Source organism: Echinops telfairi, unplaced genomic scaffold (genome assembly GCF_000313985.2).
Source record: "Echinops telfairi isolate 266 unplaced genomic scaffold, ASM31398v2 ScPeMD7_6080;HRSCAF=6971, whole genome shotgun sequence".
Taxonomy (NCBI): Eukaryota; Metazoa; Chordata; class Mammalia; order Afrosoricida; family Tenrecidae; genus Echinops; species Echinops telfairi.
In genome coordinates this window covers 476,337-501,996 of record NW_022109980.1, presented here as the reverse complement: position 1 = coordinate 501,996, position 25,660 = coordinate 476,337, and the positions used below count along the sequence as shown (strand labels likewise).

The following is a 25,660-nucleotide window of genomic DNA, read 5'->3' as shown; positions in this document are numbered from 1 at the left end:
TTGCTGGTAACCAGACATGCTAAAGATTGGTTATTGAATGGAGAAGTAAATGAATGAACTTAAATAATATTTACAAGATAGGTGCCTGTGACTAAATATTGGTGCTGAGGAAAGTAGATTCTCCTTGTTTGTGTTTCCAACATTTGTGTGGACATTAGGAATATTGCTTTATCTCAAGCAAGAGGTTTTAGTGTTGATTTTTAACCTCTTATTTTACATATCACTTTCCTCCCATCCATGCTCCTCAAGAGTGTGGTAGTAATAGAGCTTTCTTGAGCAAACATGGCTTGATTTAATAGCTAAGAATTTTTTAAAGAAATGAGCTATGATCCGAATTGCATGTGCAAACCGGTTTCAGAGATTTTGTTGCTTTCCACCACCACTTAAGTAAAAATACATTATTAAGTCATATAGATGTTTTAATTTTTTTAAAGTCACTCATGGCTAATTAGTAAAGTTTAAATTGGAGTGAAGATTGAAGATTACATTCATTTCTGAAAATTACTAGAGAGATTTTGGAGTTATTTGGATTTCTTTTTTTAACATTTCTGTCTGCTTGAAAATGTAGCGTCAATTAAAATCGGAGTTAAGCGATTTCTTTCTATATCTGTAGATGCTGCATAAATTAGGAAGGGGGTCCTGAGATGTTGATTAGAACCCCAGTTCTGCCAATAATTTGCTGTGGTGGTAACCTTGGGCTAGCCTTTTAATGAGTCTTTGAGCTTCAGACTTTACAATTGGAAAATCGGCATCATAATACTTTTCCTCAGAGTGTGATTGGGAAGATTCATATGTTTATGAAGTGCCTTTTAATAGTAGATAGCATTTTTAAGTATGAAGTGCAGCATTCTTGTCAGCTTTGGTTTCTTACCAGATGGAATAGAACGAGGATATTTTTTCCCCAGTCATTTTTGAGGGTTTTTTTTTTAAGCAATACAACCAATAAGAGAGACAAAAGCCTTACCTTCAATTTTAATAGTCAAATCAAACGACTTAAAGCAGTATTCTGGGATTTCAATTTCTATTTTTATACCAAGTTTAAATCCAGTGATTAGTTTTTCGATGTACTAAAGTTATAAAGATCACAATTTTCCCTGCAAAAGATAATAATGTTACTGTATTTTATGAATCCTTAATCCTGTATACCAGTCTGATATCAACCTTTTATAAATTATTTAGATAAACCTAAATTACCAGAAAACTATACGGATGAAACATGGCAGAAACTGAAAGAAGCAGTGGAAGCTATCCAGAATAGTACTTCAATTAAGTACAATCTCGAAGAACTCTACCAGGTATGTATTGTAAGCAGATTTAATTGGTATAACCCAAGGTGGGATTTTACTTTCTGAAACAGGCCTGTAAATAGACTGAGTTTCTTTCTAATCTACAATTTCTTGATTACGCACTTTGATTTATAATCAAATCACATTCTTAATGTAAATGGTGGGGGCATTTACCTTGGTTTAAAGTGGGGTTATCTTGGACCCCTTCCGATCAAGGTTTAGGAGTACTGCGGGAGAGTTTTTAACCTACAACAGAATCATGCTGTAGGATGACATGTCACTATGTTGTGGCAATTCTTGTTTACTGGTGTTTAGGAACCAAATTCTTGCTTGTGTACTGGAACCAAATCAAACCCACTGCCATTTCATTGATTACCGCTCATAGCAACACTGTAGGGAGCAGATTGTTTCATTTTTATCCCTACGAGGGAGTGGTTAGCAGTTCAGTGCTTTACTGGATATCAGCAGGGCCTCCAGGGTTCCTCAGTAGTAGTCAAACTGCCATCAATTCGGACTCACTGTGACTCTATAGGAGAGAGAACAGCCTCTGTGAAGTCTAGAAAGTCTCATTGTTTTCCCTCAGAGTGGCTAGTGGTTTCAAACTTCTGACCTTGCAGTTAGCAGCCCAACATGCAATCTACCCTGTAATCACCACGGCTCCTTTAGGAGTAGGAGCAGCAGCAATAGTGGAAGTAGTATGTTGTCACTTAAAGATATATCCACTTCATTCATCCATTGATTACATATGTGGCTGTTAAATTAGACAACAATAGAATTAGAAATAGGGATTCTCTTTGTGTAGTGACAACTTTCACAGCGAGTTTATCTTATATTTACCCCTTTTAAACATTACAGAAATTCTTTTTGAAGTCGCGATAGTGCAGCTGTTTTTGTCCCAACTTTATTGATAAGGAAACTGGGTATCAGAGAAGTTAAGTAACCTCCCTAATATGCCCCGGGACATTTGCTACCACTGTGGTTGAGTGGTTAAAGCAAATAAATAGTTTTGCTTTAGGAGAAAGAAATGCTTTATTCTCAGCACAGTTAATTTTTACGGTAATGTGCCTCTCTGGCGTTTATTTGTATATATTGCTGTTCAGCCTGTTTAATTCAACGTTGCTGTAAATATTTTGGATTTATAGCAGATGCTGATTGTGGTTGTTATAGAGCCCTATTTCATGTACCTTGAATATTTTTTTCCAGAGATTTTGATTTGAAAATACTTATCCTGGTGTATTGATTTTGAAGAGCTCATAGCTTTTGTTTTTGTGCGTTTTCTTTTCATATTCAGAGCGCTCACCTGCTGCTACTCAGCTCATTGTTTTAGCTCAAAATCAAGAGTGTTCTCTTTTTTCTTTTAGTGTGTGCATTTTTCATAGTACCTTACTACTTCTGGTGGGTATGTTTTAAAGCATTTGTTTCTATTTTTTTGTTGCTGTTGTATTTGGTGGTTTTTAAAAAAAAACAAACGTTTTATTGGCATATAATTGACATACAATTCAGTCATTAAGATTTGAATAATCATCACTACAATCAATTGCGATTGTGTTTTATAATCATAGTTTTATAAGTGAACCTCCCTTGGATGGTTTTCATAAAGATTATTTTGATAGGTCTTTTTTTGTTGTTTAAGATAAAAGAGGTTAAATTATTCCATGCCATCTGGACTTTAAGGTGTTTACTTGATTTGGGCTTATTAAAATGTGTTGGAAAAGTATTCTCCTAAAATGGAGAAATGGAGAAGCCGACGAAAGTACTCCCAATTCCTCCAGCCCCTTTGCCCATCCTGAAGGAAACTCTTATTTGGCAGATGTCTGTCTAGACCCCTTTCTCTGCATGAAAAACCATTTTGCATTAAAGTCTGAGCCTGGAAATCCCTAGTGTGGATTGCGTGGATTGCCTACTAAGTTTTTAATTTCGAGGAAAGAACATGCTGTTCTTAATGCATTTGCAATACCAGGCATTGCCTTTTATTTTTAAAAGTAGTCTTTTCCAAGTAATTTTATACTAGAATTGTGCCAAGGTTTTAAAAAATTACATTTACCTTGGTAACCTTCAAATCTAATGAATGTAAGGCCAACGGTTCATGTTGTTAGGGGGTTTGTTTGTTATTCGTGATTGATTGAATGCACTGACTTTTGAGTTTTATCAGCTGCCTTAGAGTTGAGGCTTCTTATAGATCCCTAGGTGATAATCTTAAACACACATTTTTTTGTGTACTTAAGAGACACCTGGGGATGTTAAACTATACATGCTGATTCAGTATATCTTGGGTGGAAAGGTAAACTCAGCAGGGGGTTAAATGAACTGGTTCTGAGCTATGCTTAGATAGAGTTGGCCATTCTTTGTTCTGTTAAGGCTGACCAGGTGATTTTGCTAAGACTTAGTTTTCTCCTCCCTAACATGGTGAGATTAACACTGCCTATATAGTGCAGGGTTGTTGAGTTGTAAATGAAATCAATCTCTCTCTCTCTCTCTCTCTCTCTCAGGGTTGTTGAGTTGTAAATGAAATCTCTCTCTCACACATGTGCTTGGTAGAGTGCCTGCTATGCACTGCTATGCATTGATGTCAAGAATGATCATACTAACGATTTGTCTTTACAAATAATATCCTCATCTTAAAATGACATTTTATTATACAACTCTACGCCACATATGTTTTTAAATTCTAAATCTGCACTAGGCTACAACAGCTGGATGATAAACTGATTACACTCCAAATATGCTTCAGTAGATCCCATTAGCCAAATTGAAAAAAAAATTTTTTTAAATGGAGCTCTCTAATTACAGTATCCCTGCCCACTTTTGAAGATTGGGTCTTATTTTCATATGTGGTATCTTAGACATGTGGAATGCTGCTTTTGGTGGGAGAATTCCCCCTCTTTCCCTCAAAGTTACATTTTAAACAGTGGGATTATTTGCTTTATCTAAAATGTCACATCAGTGTTTTATAATCACCTACTTTTTTTTTTAGCTAGCTGGTAGTATGTATACGACAGTGTAACTTAAGTAACCCCTTAATATAAGTATGGAGGTGTTATCTCTAAAAGGAGCACTGGTGGCATAGTGATTATGCTTTGGGCTGTGGTCTGCAAGGTCAGCAGTTCAAAACCACTACCCACTCCACAGAAGAAAGGTGGGACTTTTTCTACTCTTGTAAAGAGTTAGTCTCTGAAACACACAGCGCCAGTTCTAACCTGTCCTATAGGGTTGCTGTGAGCTGGCTTTGACTCAGTGGCAGTGAGTGAGGAATTATTTTTGAAGGCAAGCCTAGTGCATCAATTCTGATGGACATAATTTTATGTTTTCATTAACTGAACCTCTTAACTTGGTTAGGTGTTTGTGAAATAAATGTTAAGTAATGAACTCTTCCATTAGTGAAGAAACTAGTGAATCCACTTTCTCAACTCAAACTCAATGCTATTGAGTCAATGCCGACTCATAGTTAGTATAGGACAGAGTAGAACTTACCCTTCAGGTTTTAGAGACGTTTAACTCTTTACCTGAATAGACAGCCCCATCTTTCTCCCAGAGAGCCAGCTGGTGTGTTCAAACTGCTGACTTTGTGGTGAGTATAGCTCAATGTGTAGCCAGCCTACTCTGCTGTCAGAGCTTCTTGATTCTTCCTTAGTATTGTTTAATATCCATTGTAAAATAGAGTTGATTTAGTTAATGGTTAAAAGCTAGTAATTTCATTCTTAGCTTCCACGACTTGCTGATTGTGGTTCTCTGTAAGTTTGCTTAGCTGCTGCTGTTCGATTGAAGGTTTTAAAAAGACTTGGCTGTTACAAGCTATGCATAGCACCTGTTTGACTTACGTAGTGCTGTAACAGATGTGCCACACAAGTGGATAGCTTTAACAAACAAATTTATTCTCTCACAGAGGCTAGAACTCCAAATTCCAGGTGACAGCTCTAAGGAAAGGCTTTCTCTGTGTGTTCGATCTGGGTCCTTGTGTCCTTTTTAACATCTGTGGAGCCTTGAAGATCTCTAAGTGTCTTGGCATCAGTCTTACCCTGAGGCTAGGAGGTTCTCAATGTAGGGACCCCATGCATCATGGACACACTGTGTTCCCAGTTCTTTTTTGTTGGTAGTGCTGAGGTCCCTTCACTCCTTTCACTATTCTTTTGTGAGACCCAGGATACTTCCCACATCAGATAAAATGTGACCTGAGTAAAGGCATTACACCTCACCCTACACCCCTTAAAACCGATTGGGTGGCCATCTCATAAATGACAATGTCACTGCATTACTGCCAGGTCCATCATCACAGAACTGCCAGAACCACTGAGAATCATGGCCCACCAAGTTGACACATATTTTAAAGGGACACGATTCAGTCCATGGCATGCCCTTTTACTGACTTGTTAATACTGTCTGCTATTTTTTTAAGTTCAACTATAAATTTTTCATCCTTGATACTTTTGGGGGGTCTGTCTCATTTAAGCCCTTTTCCCTAGTAGATAAAAATAAAAGTAATTTAGATTTCATTATTTAGTTTCCTTATACAAATTCTTAGTTTTTGGTGTATTTTTGGTCTCTTATTTTAGATATTTAGACTAGATGTGAAAAGAGAAAGAATGTAGACCATATTGCTGTATCTGTTAAAAAGTGTTTTGATTTGTTTTCCTTTCTTTGAACATAACACTTTGGAAAAGAATACCCAACCCCTTAGGCTGATTACCCCAGAGTTTAGCGCTATGAGGGTCATTCATTAACTTATTATCTGTTGTGCATAAATCAGAAGTCACTTGTAGAGGCCCCTTCACCATGTTAAATTCTCTATCTTTGCACTCTCTTTTTTCCTTCACCATTTTTCTCTTATCTGCATTCCCATTCGGTCTTCTGCTCTGTTCCTTGCTCATTGTACAATGTTGTGTTCTTTTGACCGTTTCTTGACTCCCACATGCCCCAAAGCATCATGTTTCATGAATTACAGTTCTGGAGTTCATTTGCTATATATTCATATTTTCTTTGGAATATGTCATTTGCCCTGCCAATATGTATTTGGTGTAACATGGGGATCATGCCGAGGAGGAACTAGACTTTGGAGAAGCTTAGCTGACAACTTTTGCTAGCATATTTTATCTTATACTCCACTACCTTCACAAAGGATTTGAGGCCGCAGATTTACTAGTAATGATGAAGAGCTTAAGTAAAAAAGATCGTTTTATTTCATCACCTATATATCTAGAATCTGCTGAATTGAAATAGTTGTATTTTAGCAGTAAATATACCCGATCCAACTTTCAAGACTCTTCAAAATACATTTACTTTTGTCCAAAGATACAAAACCTAGAATACAATAAAGATCCCAAATTTTTTTAAAACATTTTATTAGGGCCTCATACAACTGTTATCGCAATCCATACACACCTCAGTTGTGTAAAGCGCATTTGTACATCATTCTCAAAACATTTTCTCTCCACTTAAACCCCCGACATTAGGTCCTTATTTTTCTGCTCCCCTCTCCTGATCCCAAATTCTTAAGTAGTGATTTGGCACACTGCTGCTTTTTCTTTTCTTTTTTCTTTAAGCATTTTAAACTTAAAGGATTAAAAAAATTGTTTTGAAAACTTTATGTTGTGGATTGGTTGAAGGTTTGTAGAGCAAATGTTTTCAACAATTCATACACATTCTGTTTCATGTCTTTGATTGCAGTCCCCACAGTAGAACATCACTCAACCCATTTCTATTCTGGTATTTCCTATTTTGAGTCTTCCTCCTCTCCTAACTCTTCCTGCCTTCTCAACACCTTCTTTGGTCCTGCAACCCCCGCCCCCAGCTAGTTTTCTCTCAACCGTGATGGTCCTTTTTTGGGTATCTTTCCAGGTATGTTTTATGGATGCCAAAACAACTGTTTGTCTTTATTAATGTTCTCCCGTTTGTTACATAAATGATATCATACCAGGCATTAATTTATTTTCTCTTTTGCATTTTATGTGTTTTAGAGCTTTCTCTCTCAGTACATGAAAAGCTCAATACAGGTAATCGAAGAAGAGGAAATTACTATTAGATCTGGTCATTATGTTAAGCAGTCAGGGCTAAATTAGAGAAGGAAATTGTCTAATGTGGCCCTCAAAACTCACCTTTAGATCCTCCTATCCTAGCCACTTAACAACATAACCCACTGTCCAATATTCTCACCAGCCTTTTTTCGATCTCCCTCTGGCTCTTGAGGATTCTACCCATCTCTCTGTCCCTGAAGCCTTTCCTGACTTGCCACCCCCCCCCCCCCACAAAGTCTGGGTTAGGACTCTCACTTGTATCTTGGTGGCACCATCGACTTCTCCCCGTCACAGCACCTAGCAACACTGTGAAATGTACTTATTCCTAATGTGGCACTGAGCACACAGCACTATTGTAAGTACATCTTTTTGGCCTGTTTTCCCAGTAAACCATTATGTCTAGGACACTTTGCCAATTGTAGATAAATATAGGTAAGTTAGTCCTTTGAATACTTAATATATTTACCTGCTTCATATCCGCCAAAGTATTAAAGAACATATAAACTCGTAATAGAAATGTGGTCTTTGCCACTGTACTCTTTAAGAGAGTGAGTGAGATAGCGTCTCGGGTCTTAAAGGCTTGAAGGTAATCAAGCGGCCATCAAGCTCAGAAGCAACAAAGCCCACAGGGAAGAAGCACATCAGCCTATGCAATCACAAGGTGTCAAAGGGATCAGGTATAAGGCATCATCAGAACAAAAATCTTACCATAGTGAATGATGAGGGGAGTGTGGAGTGGAGACCCAAAGCCTATTTGTAGACCACTGGAGATCCCCTTGCCGAGGGGTCTCAGGGAGGAGACGAGCCAGTCAGGGTGCGATGTAGAAACGATGAAAAATACAACTTTCCTCTAGTTCCTAAATGCTTCCTCCCGCCCCCACTTTAATGATCTGAATTCTACCTTGCAAGTCTGGCTGGACCAGAGGATGTACACTGGTACAAATAGGAACTGGAAACACAGGGAATCCGGGAGGGATGATCCCTTCAGGACCAGTGGTGTGAGAGGCGATACTGGGAGGGTAGAGGGAGAGTGGGTTGGAAAGAGGGAACCTATTATAAGGAACTATGTGATGAGGGAGAGTGGGTTGGAAAGAGGGAACCTATTATAAGGAACTATATGTGACCCCCTCCCTGGGGGACGGACAACCGAAAAGTGGGTGAAGGGAGACATCGGACAGGGCTAGATATGACAAAAATAATAATTTATAAATTATCAAGGGCTCATGAGGGAGGGGGGAGCGGGGAGGGAGGGGGAAAATGAGGACCCAATGCTGGGGCCTTAAGTGGAGAGGAAATGTTTTGAGAATGATGAGGGCAATGAATGTACAAATGTGCTTTACACAATTGATGTATGTATGGATTGTGATAAGAGTTGTATGAGCCCCTAATAAAACGATTTTAAAAAAAGTGAGTGAGACAGGGCCAGGGCATGCACATCAGAAAATAAATAGCTTCTTCTCCGTGACAAGGCATTGTGGTTAGATTAATGAGAATGCCTAGGGAGTGATTGGTACTTGAGACAATTAAGGAAAGCTTATTGGAAGAAAGCCCTGGTTGCACTGTGGGCTAATCATTGGGCTGGTAGTATAGGGTTGGTGGTTCAAACCCACGAGTCACTCTGGAAGAAAAGGCAGCCTGGTCTCAATAAATATTTAATGTGGAGACCCACAGAAGCAGGCTTATATAAGTCCTATACAAGTTGAAATCAATTTTATAGCAGTGGATTTTTTTTTGTATTCGAAGAAGTGGAACCTGAGCTAATGTTTAGTAAAGGAATACAGTATTTGAGAAAAATAAATGAGTTGAAAACTACTCTATGGGAGAAAAGAACGCAAACTCTTTGCCATGGATTGGATTCCAACTCTTAGCAACTCTCTAAGACAGGGTAGACCTGCCTTTGTGGGTTTCTGGACTTGCCAACCTTTATAGGAGTAGAATACCTCTTTCTCCTAAGGAGTTAGCTGGTAGTTTTAAACTGCTGGCCTTGCCATTAGCAGCCCAACTTGCAGTCCACCACCCCACCAGGGCTCCTTGCAGAAGTAGTGGTAAATATGGTGAAGATGAAGTAAGCGCTCAGTTGTAAGACAGTGTAAGCAGGAAAATGAGAATTGCTCAAAAAAACTGAGATTCACTTAGAAACATAAGGTGGAATGAAGGGAATACTAGAGGGGCAGTTTTCGAGGAGCATCTTTCAGGCCCCTGAAATTAGCATAAGAACAGTTGACTTTTTAAGAATGTCAAGGTTAAGGGCACTTACCCACAGCCAGAAATTCAACTACAGTTGAACCATGAACCCCAGAGGCTGTGTAAACCCACTTGTACCAGGTATATTTTTGCCAAGAGTTCCGTGCAGCGCCAATCACTTCTGGATCTGTTGGCTCACAGCTCAACCTTTGCATGTGCCACAGTAGCAAAAGGAAAACAAACATGTATTAGTGGGCCTGTTTGACTCAAGCATGTATTGTTCAAGGGAGAGCTGTACATTATTCAGCTATTATAGTTGAGCCCAAAGATCTGTGGACTATGGCCAACAAAGACTGGTCATTGTGTCTTAATTATTACATTAATGGGCCTGCTGTGAACCTGGTGAAGTGTCAACTTCCCTCTGATGGCATAAACCTTTTGGATAAGCTTTCATCTTTTCATTTACTAATTTATTTGCTGTACCTACATATGGAAGTTGAGACTTCTAGCTACACATAGTGGCTGTGAGTCAGAATCTGTGTCATGGAAGTGAGTTTGAGTTCTCTGATTGGTATCCCCACCTCCCGCCCAGAGTGAGTGGGACCAGCCAAAGCTATCCTGGTGGGATCAGTGGCCTGGCCTGCCATCTTTCTGTGCACAGTGTGACCTCACCCCACGGCTCCTCAGCATTTCCTCTCTCCCATTGGTTCAGGCAGAGACCCAAATCAGCCCAGTGGTGGGCACTATGGCTCATCCTTCCAGACCTAGACTGGTGGGGTGAGTGATGGGTAGGTATGGGGACATACTGCTTTGAGTGACGGGTGAAAACAACTATAGGATGCCACTGCTTTATCATGGCTCTTGGATGTGATCCACTCTAACAGTGTTGGACTGCTGTGCCCACACCCCCTTAGTGTGTCTGCTGCATGTTTATAAAATTCCACTCAAACCAGCAGGACTTAGAATAAACCCTTAGAACCCATTGTAGTGGAAGTTTTCCTTTATGTTTTGATGAGAAAGGAATCCTGGTGTTATGTTTAAAGTCATTACTAGCTGTAATTGTAGATTATATCAGAGTCCATTCAAAGAGTCTTGTAAACATGACTGTTGTTTTAAACTTGAAAGGCATTTCATACACCTAGCAAGAAACTGACAAATCTAAAGCTTGCCATTTGAGGGTAAGGAAGACCAACCCAACTATTAGGATCAAGTACAAATATGCAGTGTGCAGATTTTTAAACCTCTATATAACGAAATATCATTGAAGTGAAATATTAGAGAAAATACCTTATACTTAATTATAGCATACTCATTATAAAAATGCTAGCAATTTTTATTATTCTGTTCTGGAAAACCCAAGAAAAGATAAACAGATTTTGGTTCAATTGTAGTAGAATCACTTGACACATCTAATAAACAATTGGCAAAATAATTTTTTAAACACAAAATGGAAAATGATGGGCATTTTTACCAACAGGGTAGCTTTGAAAATACAGCAGGTACTATAAATTTGATGTCTTTTCAGAGTGGAACTTGATGTAATTCCCTCCATCCATAAACCTGTACAACCATAATAAAGTAGCTTGTTCTTTTATGATACACTATAGGAGGGGAGACTAAAAAAAAAACTCATGGAAAAATGAGATTAAAGGATGAGGGAATTTTTTTTCCACGAACTTAATCGAAACTCCCCCCTTGCATTGGTTCTGGAAAAAAATTTACCACTTAAACTGATAAGTTTTCTCTTTTACCTGGTATGTTTACATTAAATGGCAAAACAACTCTTAATTGAGGTTTTCTATCCCCTCCTTGTTCTCTCCTTAACAAGGTATATGTTTTTAATCTTGCAGGCTGTAGAAAATCTCTGTTCTTACAAGATTTCTGCAAATTTGTACAAACAGCTGAGACAGATTTGTGAAGAGCACATCAAAGCCCAGATCCATCAGTTTAGAGAATATCCTTTTAAAAGTGAAAATTCCTGGATTCTTGTTTGTCCCCATCCCTCCCTACCAAACCCAGCGTGATGCAGCCTGCCTATGTTTTGTAACTTTTGTTGTTTTGGTGCTCTTTTTTGTCCCTAGGGCAAGAAGAAACAAATTTGGACTTTTAGTTTTAATTAGTGACCAGATCTACAGTGTGAGTAAGAGTTCCTTGTGGCTTTACCCTTATCCTAACAAATTTCCATTTGAGGAAAAACTATCTTCTAAGGGAAATCATAAACTGAAACATGATGTTTGATTATGTCCGTGCTTTATGTTTTAGCTGTTGACTAGGTAGTACTGTTTTGTTGGATTGGCCGATGAAAGCCCCGTGGACCCCAAAGCTCCATTCCACAACGGATTGTGAGGATGGTGCAGGACCCTCCTGGCTGTGTTCTTCGTTTCATTATTCATGGGGTCAACATTGGGGTGCGTGGGGGGCTTAACAGCAGTTAACAGACTTCTTCTCCATTTAAGATAATTGTGCTCTTATATGTATGTTATATTACTTTGGGATGCGTTTACATTTCCTTAACCTGTTCACGGACTCATTGGATAGTGTTCTTTTCCTAAAGAAGATCGATAAATGCTGGCAAAATCATTGCAGACAAATGGTAAGCTGGAAAAAGCCTTAGAGTTCAACTCAATACTGTAGCAAAAAAAAAAAATTCAATTTCCTTTTATTAAGGAATGTTCATTTTAAAAGTTTAATGATAATAGAGCGACCTTAATTGCTATCTGTTCTTGTGAATTGAAAACTAATTTTGGTTGAGTTTTTAAATTTCCAGTTGTAAGTAAACCCACATTTCAGAATAACTTGTACCTTAAGGATTTTTTTTTGCCATATTTACTTTATAAAAAGTAAGCGTCTCAGTTTAGAATTTTACCTTTTGTCTCACTCTTGATGGATCTCTGTGGCTCACTGATTATATGTGAGGATGCTACATGGTCTTATATTTTGTCCTATTCTAATTACAGTCATTTCTATTCTTCCTAATCTGCCATTGGCCTATTGTGCTTTTTTTCCTGCAATAGAAAATCTTAAGTTCCATGCTCCCTCTCATCCCCCTAATCCCCCATATTTACAGCATTCACTCCTTAATTCTGTCACTGAAGAAAAACTGCACGAGTGGTCCCTTGATTGCTGTGTTTCCTTTCAATTTGTAAGTAGCAAGGAAATTATAGGCCCATTTGCAGTTTCTCATAAGCCACAGCAAGTATTAAGACAATAGTTTAATCAAAATCATATGGGCATATTCTCAGATAACTTTACCTGAATTTTATATCTTCATACCCTTAACAAACCAAAGCCTTTGTTTTGAGTTGATTGTAACTTATTGCCACCCTATAGGACAGTTGAACTGCTCCATAGGATTTTCAGGGCTATTAATCTTTACAGTAAGAAGCAGTTATCAGTCCAAGCCTTTATTTATATCTAAAATAGGGATTGGCAAACTGTGGCTTGTGAGCCATATGCAGTTATTTCGGTATGTGCATGTGGCTGTGAAATAAAACTGAAAAATCGAAAGGATATTATTCAGACAATGGTGATTTCCTTTGTAAGAATGTATTTATGGCTCTCGAATAATTTTTAAATTGTTGTGAGGGACAGGATTGGCTCTTCATCTCAAACGTTTGCTGTACCCTGGTCTAGTGTATACACATTTAATTCTTTAACCAAGAGCAGATACTGCCTATAAACAATGTTTTATTTCTTCTCTCCCTCTCCCCCCATTGGCAGATTATGATCAGGAGCATTTTTTTATTCCTGGATAGAACTTACGTTCTTCAGAATTCTATGCTGCCATCCATTTGGTAAGGAGGCCAGAAAAAACTTGGTCAACATTTGTTATAACAAATCATAGTCAAATCCTGCACTAACAGAAGAGAGCAAGTAATTGTTGTGAATAGTTCCTTAAAAATTCACATCTGCCTTCTTGACTGTTAAATGTAGCAATTTTACTTACGCTAGTACTGAAAATAGCTAATATTGCCTGAGCAGCCTGAAGATTTTGGTAAGCTATGAATTTCAAACTTTGGAATATATGTATCTCTGTGTATTACTGTGCTGCTGATCAGGAGTTCACTCATTTTCTCAACATTATTATGGAAATGTTAGTGTGTGTGTGTGTGTGTGTGTGTGTATATGAAAACAGTATGGGGAACCTTTAGCCTCACTGTTTACCTCTCAAGCTATCTACCACAATTTTCAGAAAGTTCACTGATGTTGAATACTGAAGCCAGTTGATATATGACCAATTAAGCCTTCAGTACTAGTAAAGTGAAAAACCATTTTATGTCTTCGACTCCTTAAATGTTACAGCAGCTTTGCCTTTTGATGTGTGTATGGAAGAAATCCACCGGATGAAAGAAACCAATACACAGAATGAAACTAATACACCTTAGTTGTTCAGGACAACAGAAAGTTAGTGTCAGTTTTCATTAAAGTCCGTTCTTTAGACAGCTGCATGCTTCGATCTAGTAATGTTATTTCCACTCAATGTGTGAAATGTAGAAGTAGTACCAGCTGATTGTGTGCCTGTGTATGTTTTCACCACAGTAAAAAAACATGATAAATGTGGATGGCTTGCTTCAAATCCTCTGAAGCTTTAATTCACATGTAATAAGTGAAACTAATTCAGAGGAGGTATTGTTATCAACTTAGATTTTATATATATATAAAATGTTTTTTCTTTATCTTAGGGATATGGGACTGGAGCTATTTAGAGCTCATATTATAAGTGATCAGAAAGTTCAGAATAAGACCATTGATGGCATTCTTCTCTTGATTGAGAGAGAAAGGAATGGAGAAGCCATTGATAGAAGCTTACTCCGAAGTCTTTTAAGCATGCTCTCTGATTTGCAAGTAAGTTATCTTTCACTTCTGTGAGTGGGTTGCTATTCCTATGTTTTAAAACCAAATTGATCATACTGGTCATGTAGCAGACACTCAGTGACTATTTATTAAAGAAATGGGCTGATTTGCTTTGTTCTCCTCTCAGATTTATCAAGATTCTTTTGAACAACGATTTTTGGAAGAAACCAACCGGCTTTATGCAGCTGAAGGCCAGAAATTAATGCAAGAAAGAGAGGTATTTAAAACTAGCAATTAGTTAATTAGCCATCTCTCCCAGTAAAGCTCACTTTATAAAATACAAGTTACCCTTTGTATTTCTCTTCCCACCGGTGTAATGCTCATCTCTCACTTAGCTACCCCTTTTCTTTCTCTCTTCTTAAAGGCCAGCATTTTGGATCATAAACTACCTATATGTTTACAGATGATTCAACTGTCATATTTGACAGGGCTACTCCCTGGATCTTTTGGACTTGAAATTTTCTGAATGATGTATGGGGAGGAAAACAATAAATAATATACTAAAAAAAAACCTATCTTTGTAGGTTCCTGAATATCTCCACCATGTTAACAAACGCCTAGAAGAAGAAGCAGACAGACTTATTACTTATTTAGATCAGACCACTCAGTAAGTATTACATGCTCAGCCTGATAGTCTAACTTGTGTTGTTGGAGCACTTAACCAACTCCACCAATCCCATTGCCTTTGAGTTGAATTCTGATCCATAGCGAACCTTTCGCAGAGTAGAATTGCCCCCGTGGCATTTGCAAGGGAAACAGATCTCCACATCTTTCTGCTGAGGACAGCAGCTGGTGAGGGGGGCACTGACCTTTCCACGAACAATTGTGTGTGTAACGTTGCCACACCAGTTATTTCTTAGACACTTAGCATCCCAAACCATGTTAGTAACTATTTTCAGGTGTGACTTATGCTTTTTTTCCTCATAATTGTTTTCATGATAATTTGAACTTCCAAGTTTCATGTTCCTTCCCTAGTTCATTAGATTTAATCAAAGGTGGTGTGTGTGTGTGTGTGTGTGTGTGTGTGGACAGTGTAACTAAAGATTAGTATTAGAGGCTGATGTGCTCCTTCAAATCTTAAGACTAGTACCAACTTAAAGCAGAGAAACTTAAGTGTCAATTAAAGCAACCACGAAACATTTATTTTAGGATGTAAATCAAGTTGTGAAGTAAGTAGTGTTTTCCTTTGCCTAGGCAATAAGTAGAGTAACCGAACACCAATCATTGTATACGTGGGTAGGAATATTGAAAGGAACATAATGAACTATTTGATCTTTTCTGATTCCTCCCACCCCCAGGTGCTGGGGAGACTCTGAATCTCCAGGAAACTCAAATGTTAACAATTCTCTATTTTCTTGTAGGAAGTCATTGATTGCTTCTGTAGAAAAACAACTTCTAGGAGAACATTTAACAGCAATTCTTCACAAAGGTAACTGATTTGTAAAAGATTGTTTTTCTCCACTGGTTGTGGTAAACAAGAGAGATTTGTTAGCCTTTTAAAAAGCTTTATGGCTGCATGTCTGAGGGTAGATACCGTCCCCTTTCCCTATTCGTCTCAGTAAACATTCAGAAAGATGTCCTCCTTACATGAAGGCTATAGGAATTGAAGTGAAGTGAGAGCCTTCATCACCAGTAGAGAGAGAGTTCGGAAACCTTGGCTCAATATATATGAGACCTCCAGCATTCCCTTTGTACTTAAATATGTTTGTGTTCATAGCATGTGAAACGTAAGCACTTCTGTGAATCCTACGTGATCTTAAAAATATGAGGGGGCATCAGAAAGTTCATGGAAATAATCTGTTATCTTTTCATTCCATTTTCCATGAAATTTTTCAGTGCCCTTAGTATATACTTTTGACAATTTTACATGTCAGCCAAAGTCTTTACTTTTCTTGTCAACCTTTTCTTTCATAGGAAATATATATGTTAGAACTGTACTGTAATTGCATAATATTATTTCATCTTGAAAATCAAATTCACCAGAGCTTCATTATAACTTGGCCTATTTGTGCATGGCTTTTGATGTGCCACAGGCCAGACCCAATATTCTGAAATAGTTGTATATACCAGTGCTAGTTGTAGTATGAAAGTGTACTGCCTTGTGTAAGGTATTTATTATATGTGTGTGTGTCTATGTGTATGTGAACCAGCAGTTTATAATCAAAGTAGAAATCTGATACAAGCTATCACACAGTGAATGACTTTTTTGTAGTGGCCAAAGTAACTATTTCATGGGAGCCAGCTCCTAACAAATCACGGGTCCGGTAGGTACAACTGTACAGCAATAATAATTAAAGATTATAGTAAAGTCATAGAGAATAAGAGAGATTGAAATAATGGAGTCAGACACATTTCATGGTAGCATGCTCACCTCAGCTCCTCTTGATGGTACAGGGCAGGGGAGAGGAGGAGAGAGCGAGCGATTTATTGCTATCCAAGGCTTATATAACTTTTGGTGGTGTGCAAGCCCCCTAATTATAGGTAAAGACATAGGTCACAGGAAGGGGTTGTGCTATAGGTAATATAGTAATAAGTGGACGGTCTAGGGGTATACAAACAATAGTTAAGGGGAGGGATTGGGGGTACACATGTGACAAGATGGGCAGATCCTAGATTCAGAATGGCCTCCTAACTTTAGATGTCACTGAGCAGGTTTGACCTGTTCTCTGGCTCTCCATGGAAACAGTTATCAGTAGGGTGTGAGCCCCACCCACAATGGACCAGATAGCAGTCTGTTGGCTGAATGTTTTCAGGGAGAATATCTCTAAGCATCTGACTTTACCACCACATGCTGGCAAACAGCTTCTAATGTTTGGCATATCTTTGGGGGAGACAAAGCTGGGGAAAAGTTTTTTAAATCCCATAACTGTATTTAATTTTTATTTATAAATGTGATTGCTTCTGTTTAATTCCAAATAGATCACTACATTGCAGCTCACATATAAACTAGTTACATTTCAGACTAGCTAACACAATAATTTAAAATGCACACAAATATTTGACATTTCTGCTCACTGTTTAATGCCAAGACATTTCAAAATTTCAGGTCTAAATAATCTCCTTGATGAAAATAGAATTCAAGATTTATCTCTCCTCTACCAGCTCTTCAGTAGAGTTCGAGGTGGGGTTCAGGTTCTCTTGACACAATGGATCGAATACATCAAGGTATTAACAATTTATCTGTCTTGCTTTGTTTTTTTGTATGTTTCGCGACTTTTAATGTGTATCCCCAAGAGTGTGTATCGATTGGTTAGACCGATTTTTTTAAGTAATTTGAATTTTGAGAACAATCAACGTGTTCTTATATGTAAGTTGAACAGTCAATGGGTTATATATATAAGCTGCCTTTTTTTTAATCTAAATTTTGTCTTTATATTCTCATTGAGTCTTCCCATTTGTTTTGTTACTTTAAAAATTTTTTTAAATGACATTGACAATAATTGCTTTCTTGATATCTTGATTTCTTGCTTGGACCACTTACAGGGGAGCTTAAAAAAAGTTAATGGAGGAAAAAAATATAATTAGATTTTCCCACTGAACTGTTTGAAGCCCCCTTCATATAGTTGTGAATGTGAAAAAAAGAAAGACTTCTTTTGGGCCCCATTTTTTCCCCCTTTTAATCTCTCACTGAAGCCAAATTGCCATTGGATTAAGGGTAAGGGCTACACAGCCAATTAATATGATTGAAGTCAGTAGGTTTGTACCTGTAAAAGGTTGAATTGGCAGATTAGCAGCCCAAATAGAGAGCAGCTACTGAAGCTCCTATGTACAACCAAAAATCTCCTGGGATTTGGTTCCTTTAAGGCAGTGGTTTTCAGCCTTCCTAATGCCATGATCTTTTAATACAGTTCCTCATGTTGTGGTTACCCCCAACCATAAAATTATTTTTGTTGCTACTTCATCATTGTAATTTTGCTACTGTTATGAATCAGGAGGCCCCTGTAAAAGGGTTGTTCAATCCCCGGGTTGAGAACCGCTGCTTTAAGGGCTTCTAAGCAGTTCAAACTGGTTCAGTTGTGGCCTAGGATGCAAATTCAAAGCAGATCTGAATTTTTATAATTGGGGTGAAGCAGACAAACAGGATGGGAAAAATTACAGTTCAAAGGCCCTGGAATGGAAAACTTGAAACCGCATATAAGCGATTGGATTAGTAACTAAAACCTTGACGAGCCGCACACATTCAGAGCAGCCCTGTCAGCCAGTCCGGTGAGATTTGGTTGCTATGCACTGCACACTACCCTTGTTCTGAGGAGGTGATAAAGTGTAGGGCATCAGCCAGTACTTTTTCCCATTCTGTCTTTCATCCTGTTGCCACTCACATTTTATAAATCCAGGTGCAGTTGTGTTTCACTTCATTGGCCACAAGTGACCTGGAAAGAACAGGTATGAAACCCTGAGCTATTGGTGTGGAGATTTAGGGTCATGGTTTCATGGGACACCCAAGTTAATTAAACTAGTAATGTGTCTTATCTCCTAGTTCTCTGTGTAGTACCTTGGGTTTTAAAAGCTTAGAAGTGGCCATCCAAGTACAATAGTTGGTCTCTATTCACCTAAAGCAACAGAGGAAGGAGAGTCAGGGATAGAAGGAGGAAGTGGGATGTGTGGCTTATTGCCTTTATAGAAACTGTTCCCTTTGCCGTAATACCAGAACTGGATGGTGCCCAACTACCATTAGAGTTGTGCCTCGGTATCTGTAAGAGATTGGTTCTGTAAAAAATCATATCATTGTCAATGAAGGGGAGTGTGGAGTGGAGACCCAAAACCCATCTGTAGGCAACTGGACATCCCCTTTCAGAAGGGTCACAAGAAAGAGACAAGCCAGTCAGGGTGCAGTATAGCACCGATGAAACATACAGCTTTCTTCTTGTTCTCTAATGCTTCCTCCACACCACTGTCATGATCCCAATTCTACCTTACAAATCTGGCTAGACCAGAGGATGTACACAGGTACAGGTAAGAGCTGGAAACCACAGGGAATTCAGGACTGATAAACCCCTCAGGACCAAAAATGAGAGTAGAGATACCAGCAGGGTAACGGGAAGGTGGAGGAGATAGGAGGAACCAATCACAATGATCTACATATAACCCCTTCCCTAGGGGACGGACAACAGAAAAGTGGGTGAAGGGAGACATCAGACAGTGTAAGACATGAAAAAAATAATTTATAAATTATCAAGGGTTCGGGAGGGAGGGAGGGGAAAAATGAGCGTATAAAAAGGGCTCAAGTAGAAAGAAAATGTTTTGAGAATGATGATAGCAACAAATGTACAAATGTGCTTGACCCAGTGGATGTGTATATGGATTGTGGTAAGAGTTGTATGAGCCCCCAATAAAATGATTTAAAAACAAAACAAAAAAAGATTGGTTCTGGGAACCCCCATGGGTACCTTTCAAGTCCTTTATATTAAAATGGCATGATATTTGCACATAACTTAAGCATACCCTTCAGTATACTTAAGAGATTTGTAGCTTACAGAGCACATTAGTTTTGCCTTCAATAATTCATAACTTAGTGTCTCATGGCATTAGTTGCTATCTACTCAATGCAATCACACTTCCCACTTCTTCCGTGAGTTCTCTATTTCTTTTCTGCTCTTTGAATGTTTCTCTTGGGCACATAAGGAGCCCGGTGGTGTAGTGAAGTTACCTGTTGGGTTGCTAACCTAGCATGTTTAACAGTTCAAAATCACCAGCTACTCCATAGGAGAAAGATGAAGCTTTCCTACTTCCTTAAAGACTCAACAGCCTCAAGAACTCACAGCAGCAGGCCTACCATGTCCTATAGGGTTGCTGTGAATCGGCAGCAACTTGATGGCATTCAGTGTGGGTTGGTATTGCTTTCACATGGTTGGTTGATCTGAGGAGCATGTTCCTCGGCGTAACATTGTTCAGTATACAGGCCCATATATTGTTTGGTTGAACAAAGATCCCAGGGGGATCCAGGTTTGAAGGGCATCTCAGGGTCATAGTCTCAGTGGGATTCCATCTGTTTCTTAACACACCAGTTTAAGTCTGACCTTTTAAAATGATTTTTAATCTTGTTCAACATTTTTCCACCTCCTCTTTCCAGGATTTGTATTGTGATCACAGAGTGATGTTCAGGGCTCATCTGGATCCTCTAATCTCCAGCTAGTAGAGGCTGTGATTCGTGTGGTCCTTCAGTCTAGTCCTTTGGACTAATTGCTTTTTTGAGCCTAATTTTCTCTACTCTAATTTGCTCTGGATGGAAAGAGACTGGAGGTGCTTTCTCACATGCTCTTAAGACCCCAGTCACTACCTATCCAAGTAGGGTGTAGAACATTGACTTTGTGGACTGTGTTATGTCACTTGAACACAGTGTCTTCCACAACTATGATCCTGAGCCCTCATGCCCAGTGACTTAGTTCTTCAGGGTATTTAATTGTGGCCAAGAAGTTTGTAGGAGCCCTGGTGGTGTAGTTGTTACACTTTGGGCTGCTAACTAGCTGCAAGGTCAGCTTTTTTTTTTTAATTAATTTTTTTAAGGTCAGCATTTTTAAACTACAAGCCCCTCTGTAGAAAAACGATGGGGCTTTATACTCTTGTAAAGAGTTACAGTCTATGAAACTCACAGGAGTAGTTCTACACTGTCCTATAAAGTGACTTTGAGTCGGCATTGACTCAATGGCAATGAATTTGGTTTGGAAGAAGTTTATATAACTCTGCCCCCTCTCTGTTCTATTATATATCTGGATATATTTGCAGCACATACAGATGCATAGGTATATCCACTGCCGTGTGGGGGGGGGAGTGTGTGTGTGTGCATATACACATGCATACATGGGGGGATGAGTTACAGAAGGGGGTCTTCAAAAAATTCATAGAAAAATGGGATGGAATTTTTCCTCCCCTGGAGAATTGCTCCGTCTTCCAGTGTTAATCCTTTTCCATTCCTTGAAGAATGCATAACTCGGGTCCTGTCCTGTGCAATTAGGATGATTCCTTGCAAAATTTTGTTGGCTGTAAACGTTCATGAAGTAAAAGATGAACATTTCCCACAGATTCTTTTTTGAAGCCCCCTCCTACTTGTGGGTGTACTCCCTTAATGCCAGCCCATACCTATTTCTCTTGCATCTCTTCCTGTGTATCCACGTGTAAATTATTGTTTTTATTGTAGGGTTGTGTATGTAATGTGTATAAAATGGATGACTTGGAGGCCTAAGAGCCCTATCTGACTTCCTTACTGCCTCAAGGCAGGGTTCAGACATGCCTCCACCCTCTATCCTTACCCTATTCTAACACCAGCCTTGTCACCAACACACAGCACTCTGCTTTTGTGCAGGGTCTGATCATTCATTGCAATAGCCACACATAATTCACAGACAGTACTCACAATGAAAACAGTTTATTAGGGAAATTAACAGGTTACTACAAGTCAGGATCAGTACTCAGTAAAGATGACAGTCACTGGTTCACAGCAACACTTCTCAGCCAGCAGCCAAGTCTCTCTTTGGTCCTCAACCTCTCAGCTATGTGATTCTTGGCTTCTGACTTCATGCCTCACAGTCTTCTCCCGTGTTCTGTCTCATGGTTTCCCCACCGCAGCCTCTGGTCCTGGCCTGGCTCCTTTGCTCTAGTTGATGATTTCTGTGTCATATCACCTTCCACCACTTCAGACAAAGATCGCAAATGTGCTCTTCTGAGATCTTTATGCCCTGGATGGCCCTCATGGCTTTGATGCAAGTGTGGAATTTGTGTTTTAGGAGACCATACCCCCCAAGGAAACAAAGAATGTGACTTGGTTCATACCCTCTACTAATTAAGTCAGGACTTAATTCCCCTATAACCCTGCCTGGTAGCATAGCAGAGAACTACTTCCAACAATGGGATTATAGCCACAGGCATAGAGTCCAGAATTCCAATACATCACATGAGGAGTTATGTTTAGAAGGGCTGTATTAGTTGACTACATCTCAAAATAGTATTGTTTACCGTTGTTGACTCTTATTTGTGTGCACCTCCCAGTAACTTCCTTTGTTTTGCTCATGTTATGCTGACTTACCCCTTACCATATATTGCCTTTCCCAGTATTCAGCTAATAAATGTTTACTCTCTGGTTAGTGAGTTTTTTCTTCCTTCTTATCCCTGTTAACCATTAAAAAGTATTTCTTTCTGTTTATAAATCATTTCTTGACTTTTTATTGTTAGTCACATATAGTACTTGTCCTTTTATGATTGACTTACTTCACTAAACATAATGCATCCAGGTTTATGAGAAGTTTAATGAATTCACTGTTACTCTTTACTGTTGTGTAGTATTCCATTGCATGTATGTCCCTTAGTTTGTTTATCCATTAATCCACTGAAGAACACTTAACCTTTGTGAATAGTGTTATAATGAGCATGGGTGTGCATGGCAGAGTAAGTTCCAGATCATAATGCACCAGTTTATTCTACACACAATGTGTTTACACATGTCTTTGCAATCAGTGTATGGCTACAAACAAGTTCTTTCAGTAATACACTTATCTAAGTTTTATTAGGTGCCTTTAATAAAAGATACCCAATCAAGGCTGCCTTTTCAGGGACTAGTCTGGACCATTTAAATTCAAGGCAGAGAGATCAGCTCAGAAGGTTATGCTAACTATTTGGGGAGTCCCAAGGGCTCTAGTGGTGCTATGGGTTAGACACTGGGGTGATTCAAACCACCTAGCCATTCCACAGGAGATGGATGAGGCTTGTCTGCTCCTGTAAAGATTTACTGTCTCAGTAACCCTGTGTAGGGTCGCTGTGAGTTAGAATCACCCCATAGAAATAGGGTAAGGGATAATCTTGATAGATCTTTTCCAAGGACATAGAGGAGAATCACAGAGGGTTGCTAAGGGGCAGTTTAAAGAAAATTCATAACTGCACTGAGGAGGCAAAAAAGGCCAGGCAAGTTGGGACAAGGCATTTTTTTTCCACCACCACAATATACCTGCTCATTCTTCAAAAGCAACCAGGGCTGTCCTACAAGAGTTTCCTTGGGAAATCTTACTTCGGCCACCATACAGCTCTGATCTTGCCCCCTTGGCACGTCTTTGTGTTTCCTAAACTTGAAGAACATTTTAAAAGAACATAATTTGAGTCCCCTGAGACTGCCCAAACTGCCATTTTGAAAGGTGAAATAAAAGAGTGCAAGAGTTAGAGTTAGAGAGTTAGTTGGGGCAGAGTTAGAGAGATGAAAGTATGAAAAGTATATAGACCAAGATGGAGAATTAAGTTGAGAAACAATAGCTTCACATTTTGATATTTTTGTTTAATAAAGGTTTATGTAGGTTTTTTCAGGTTTCTATGATTTTTATAGAAATTCTTTTTGACTGAGCCGTTTGTATATAATCTTGTTATGGCTCTTAATCTTTAAATCACTTGCATCCTTTCAGAAATCTCTAGAATACTTTTGGTATTTAAAAGGATGGAAACAGCACTGTAGGCACCCTCTGAGCCTTTGAGGAATTGCCTGGACTCCTTTTAAGTGCTTGTTAGGAGCCTCTTTTTGTTCTGTTTCCAAATAATTTTTGTGCATGGTTTGTTGAGTTCTAGGTTGCAGAACCCACCAATACAGAGGGCCAACTGTACTGAATATTTTGATCAAAGATTCTGTAGAAGAATCATGATCAAAAGAGAACAGAATTCTAAATCCCCATGGACTCCAAACTTTCTGAAGCTAGATGATCCCCTGAAACTATTGCCCTGTGATAATCTAAAGATTTAAAACAACACTAACTCCTGAAGTCATCTTAAATCAAACTTTATTATCAATGTTAGGTGCTATGGAGTTGTTTCTTGACTCCTGGAGACCCTATGTACATAGACATAATTTAGCTTAATTACAAGAGAATGTTTGCCTTCAGCATTGTGTTCCTTTTAAAAAAAACTTCATTCTGAATCGGGCAAAGGTTTACAGAGTAAACCCATTTTCCATTGAACAGTTCATACAGTTTCATGTCATTGATTTTAATTCCTACAACGTAACATCACTTATCTATCCTACTTCCTTGTGTTTTCCATTCCCATTTGTCCCATTTTCTTACACCTTCCTACCTTCTGAACTCTGCCCTTGAGCAAATGCTGCCCTTTTGATCTCTATAAAGAGGGCATGTCTCCCTAATATTATTGTTCACCCGTTTATTGTTTGAAAACGGAGGATCGATCAGGTGTAAGTTCAATTCCAGGCCTGAGGAGTGACTGAGGGCCATAGTCTTGGGTATTCCACCAGCTTTTTTTTTTAAATCATTTTATTAGGGGCTCATACAACTCTTACTACAATCCATACATAAATCTATTGTGTAAAGCACACCTGAACATTCATTGCCCTCATCATTCTCAAAACATTTGCTCTCCACTTGGCATCAGGTCCTCATTTTTCCCCCTCCCTCCTTGCTCCCCCTCCCTCATGAACCCTTGATAATTTATAAATTATTATTTTGTCATATCCTGCGTCTCCCTTCACCCACTTTTCTGTTGTCCGTTCCCCAGGGAGGAAGTCACATATAGTTTCTTGTAATCGATTCCCTCTTTCCAACCCATTCTCCCTCTACCTTCCCAGTATCGCCACTCACACCATTTGTCCTGAAGGGATCATCCACCCTGGATTCCCTGTGTTTCCAGTTCCTATTTGTACCAGTGTACATCCTCTGGTCCAGCCAGACTTGCAAGATAGAATTCAGATCATGATAGGCAGGGGGGGGGGGAGCATTTAGGAGCTACAGGAAAGTTGTATTTTTCATCTGCTACATCGCACACTGACTAGCTCGTCTCCACCCTGAGACCCCTCTGTAAGGGGATCTCCAGGTTCCACCAGCTTCTATCTGACCAACAACTCTGACCTATTTTAGAGCATTGCTCTTTTTAAGAACTAGGTAATAAATTGACAGCAACAACTCAGAAAGACTAGATAGTATTCTTAGGGGCCCAGGTGAGTTCCTGTGAATGCGAGAGGAACAATTCAGAAAGTAGGGTGAGAGTGATTACCCAAATTGGAGGATATAATCAATGTACTGAATTGTGTCCATATAAGTTGTCGAATTGATGTATGTTGTCTATGGGCTTGGCAATAACAGCAAAGAATATAAACTTTTTAAAAGATATCAACTGATTTTTAAAAATCATTTTATTAGGGGCTCATGCAACTCTTACCACAATCCATACATACATCAGTTGTGTAAAGCGAATTTGTACATTCATTGCCCTCATTGTTCTCAAAACATTTCCTCTCCACTTAAGCCCCTGGCATTAGGTCCTCATTTTTCCCCTCCCTCCCCCGCTCCCCCCTCCTTCATGAGCCCTTGATAATTTATAAATTGTTATTTTGTCATATCTTGCCCTGTC

At 38.9% G+C, this 25,660-nt stretch overlaps 1 protein-coding gene across 5 annotated transcripts in view; it reads left to right on the top strand.

Moving 5' to 3' along the window:
* The window catches only part of CUL4B (cullin 4B), a 50,567-nt gene that overhangs the window by 11,379 nt on the left and 13,528 nt on the right, over positions 1-25,660 (top strand). For all 5 annotated transcript variants that reach the window (XM_045295858.1, XM_004713048.2, XM_045295857.1 and 2 more), the window contains exons 3-11: positions 1,180-1,295; positions 11,329-11,432; positions 12,002-12,071; positions 13,199-13,272; positions 14,161-14,323; positions 14,460-14,549; positions 14,857-14,939; positions 15,694-15,761; positions 17,379-17,497. In XM_045295858.1, the coding sequence (XP_045151793.1) occupies positions 1,180-1,295; positions 11,329-11,432; positions 12,002-12,071; positions 13,199-13,272; positions 14,161-14,323; positions 14,460-14,549; positions 14,857-14,939; positions 15,694-15,761; positions 17,379-17,497 (887 nt within the window). The remainder of the gene's footprint in view (positions 1-1,179; positions 1,296-11,328; positions 11,433-12,001; positions 12,072-13,198; positions 13,273-14,160; positions 14,324-14,459; positions 14,550-14,856; positions 14,940-15,693; positions 15,762-17,378; positions 17,498-25,660) is intronic.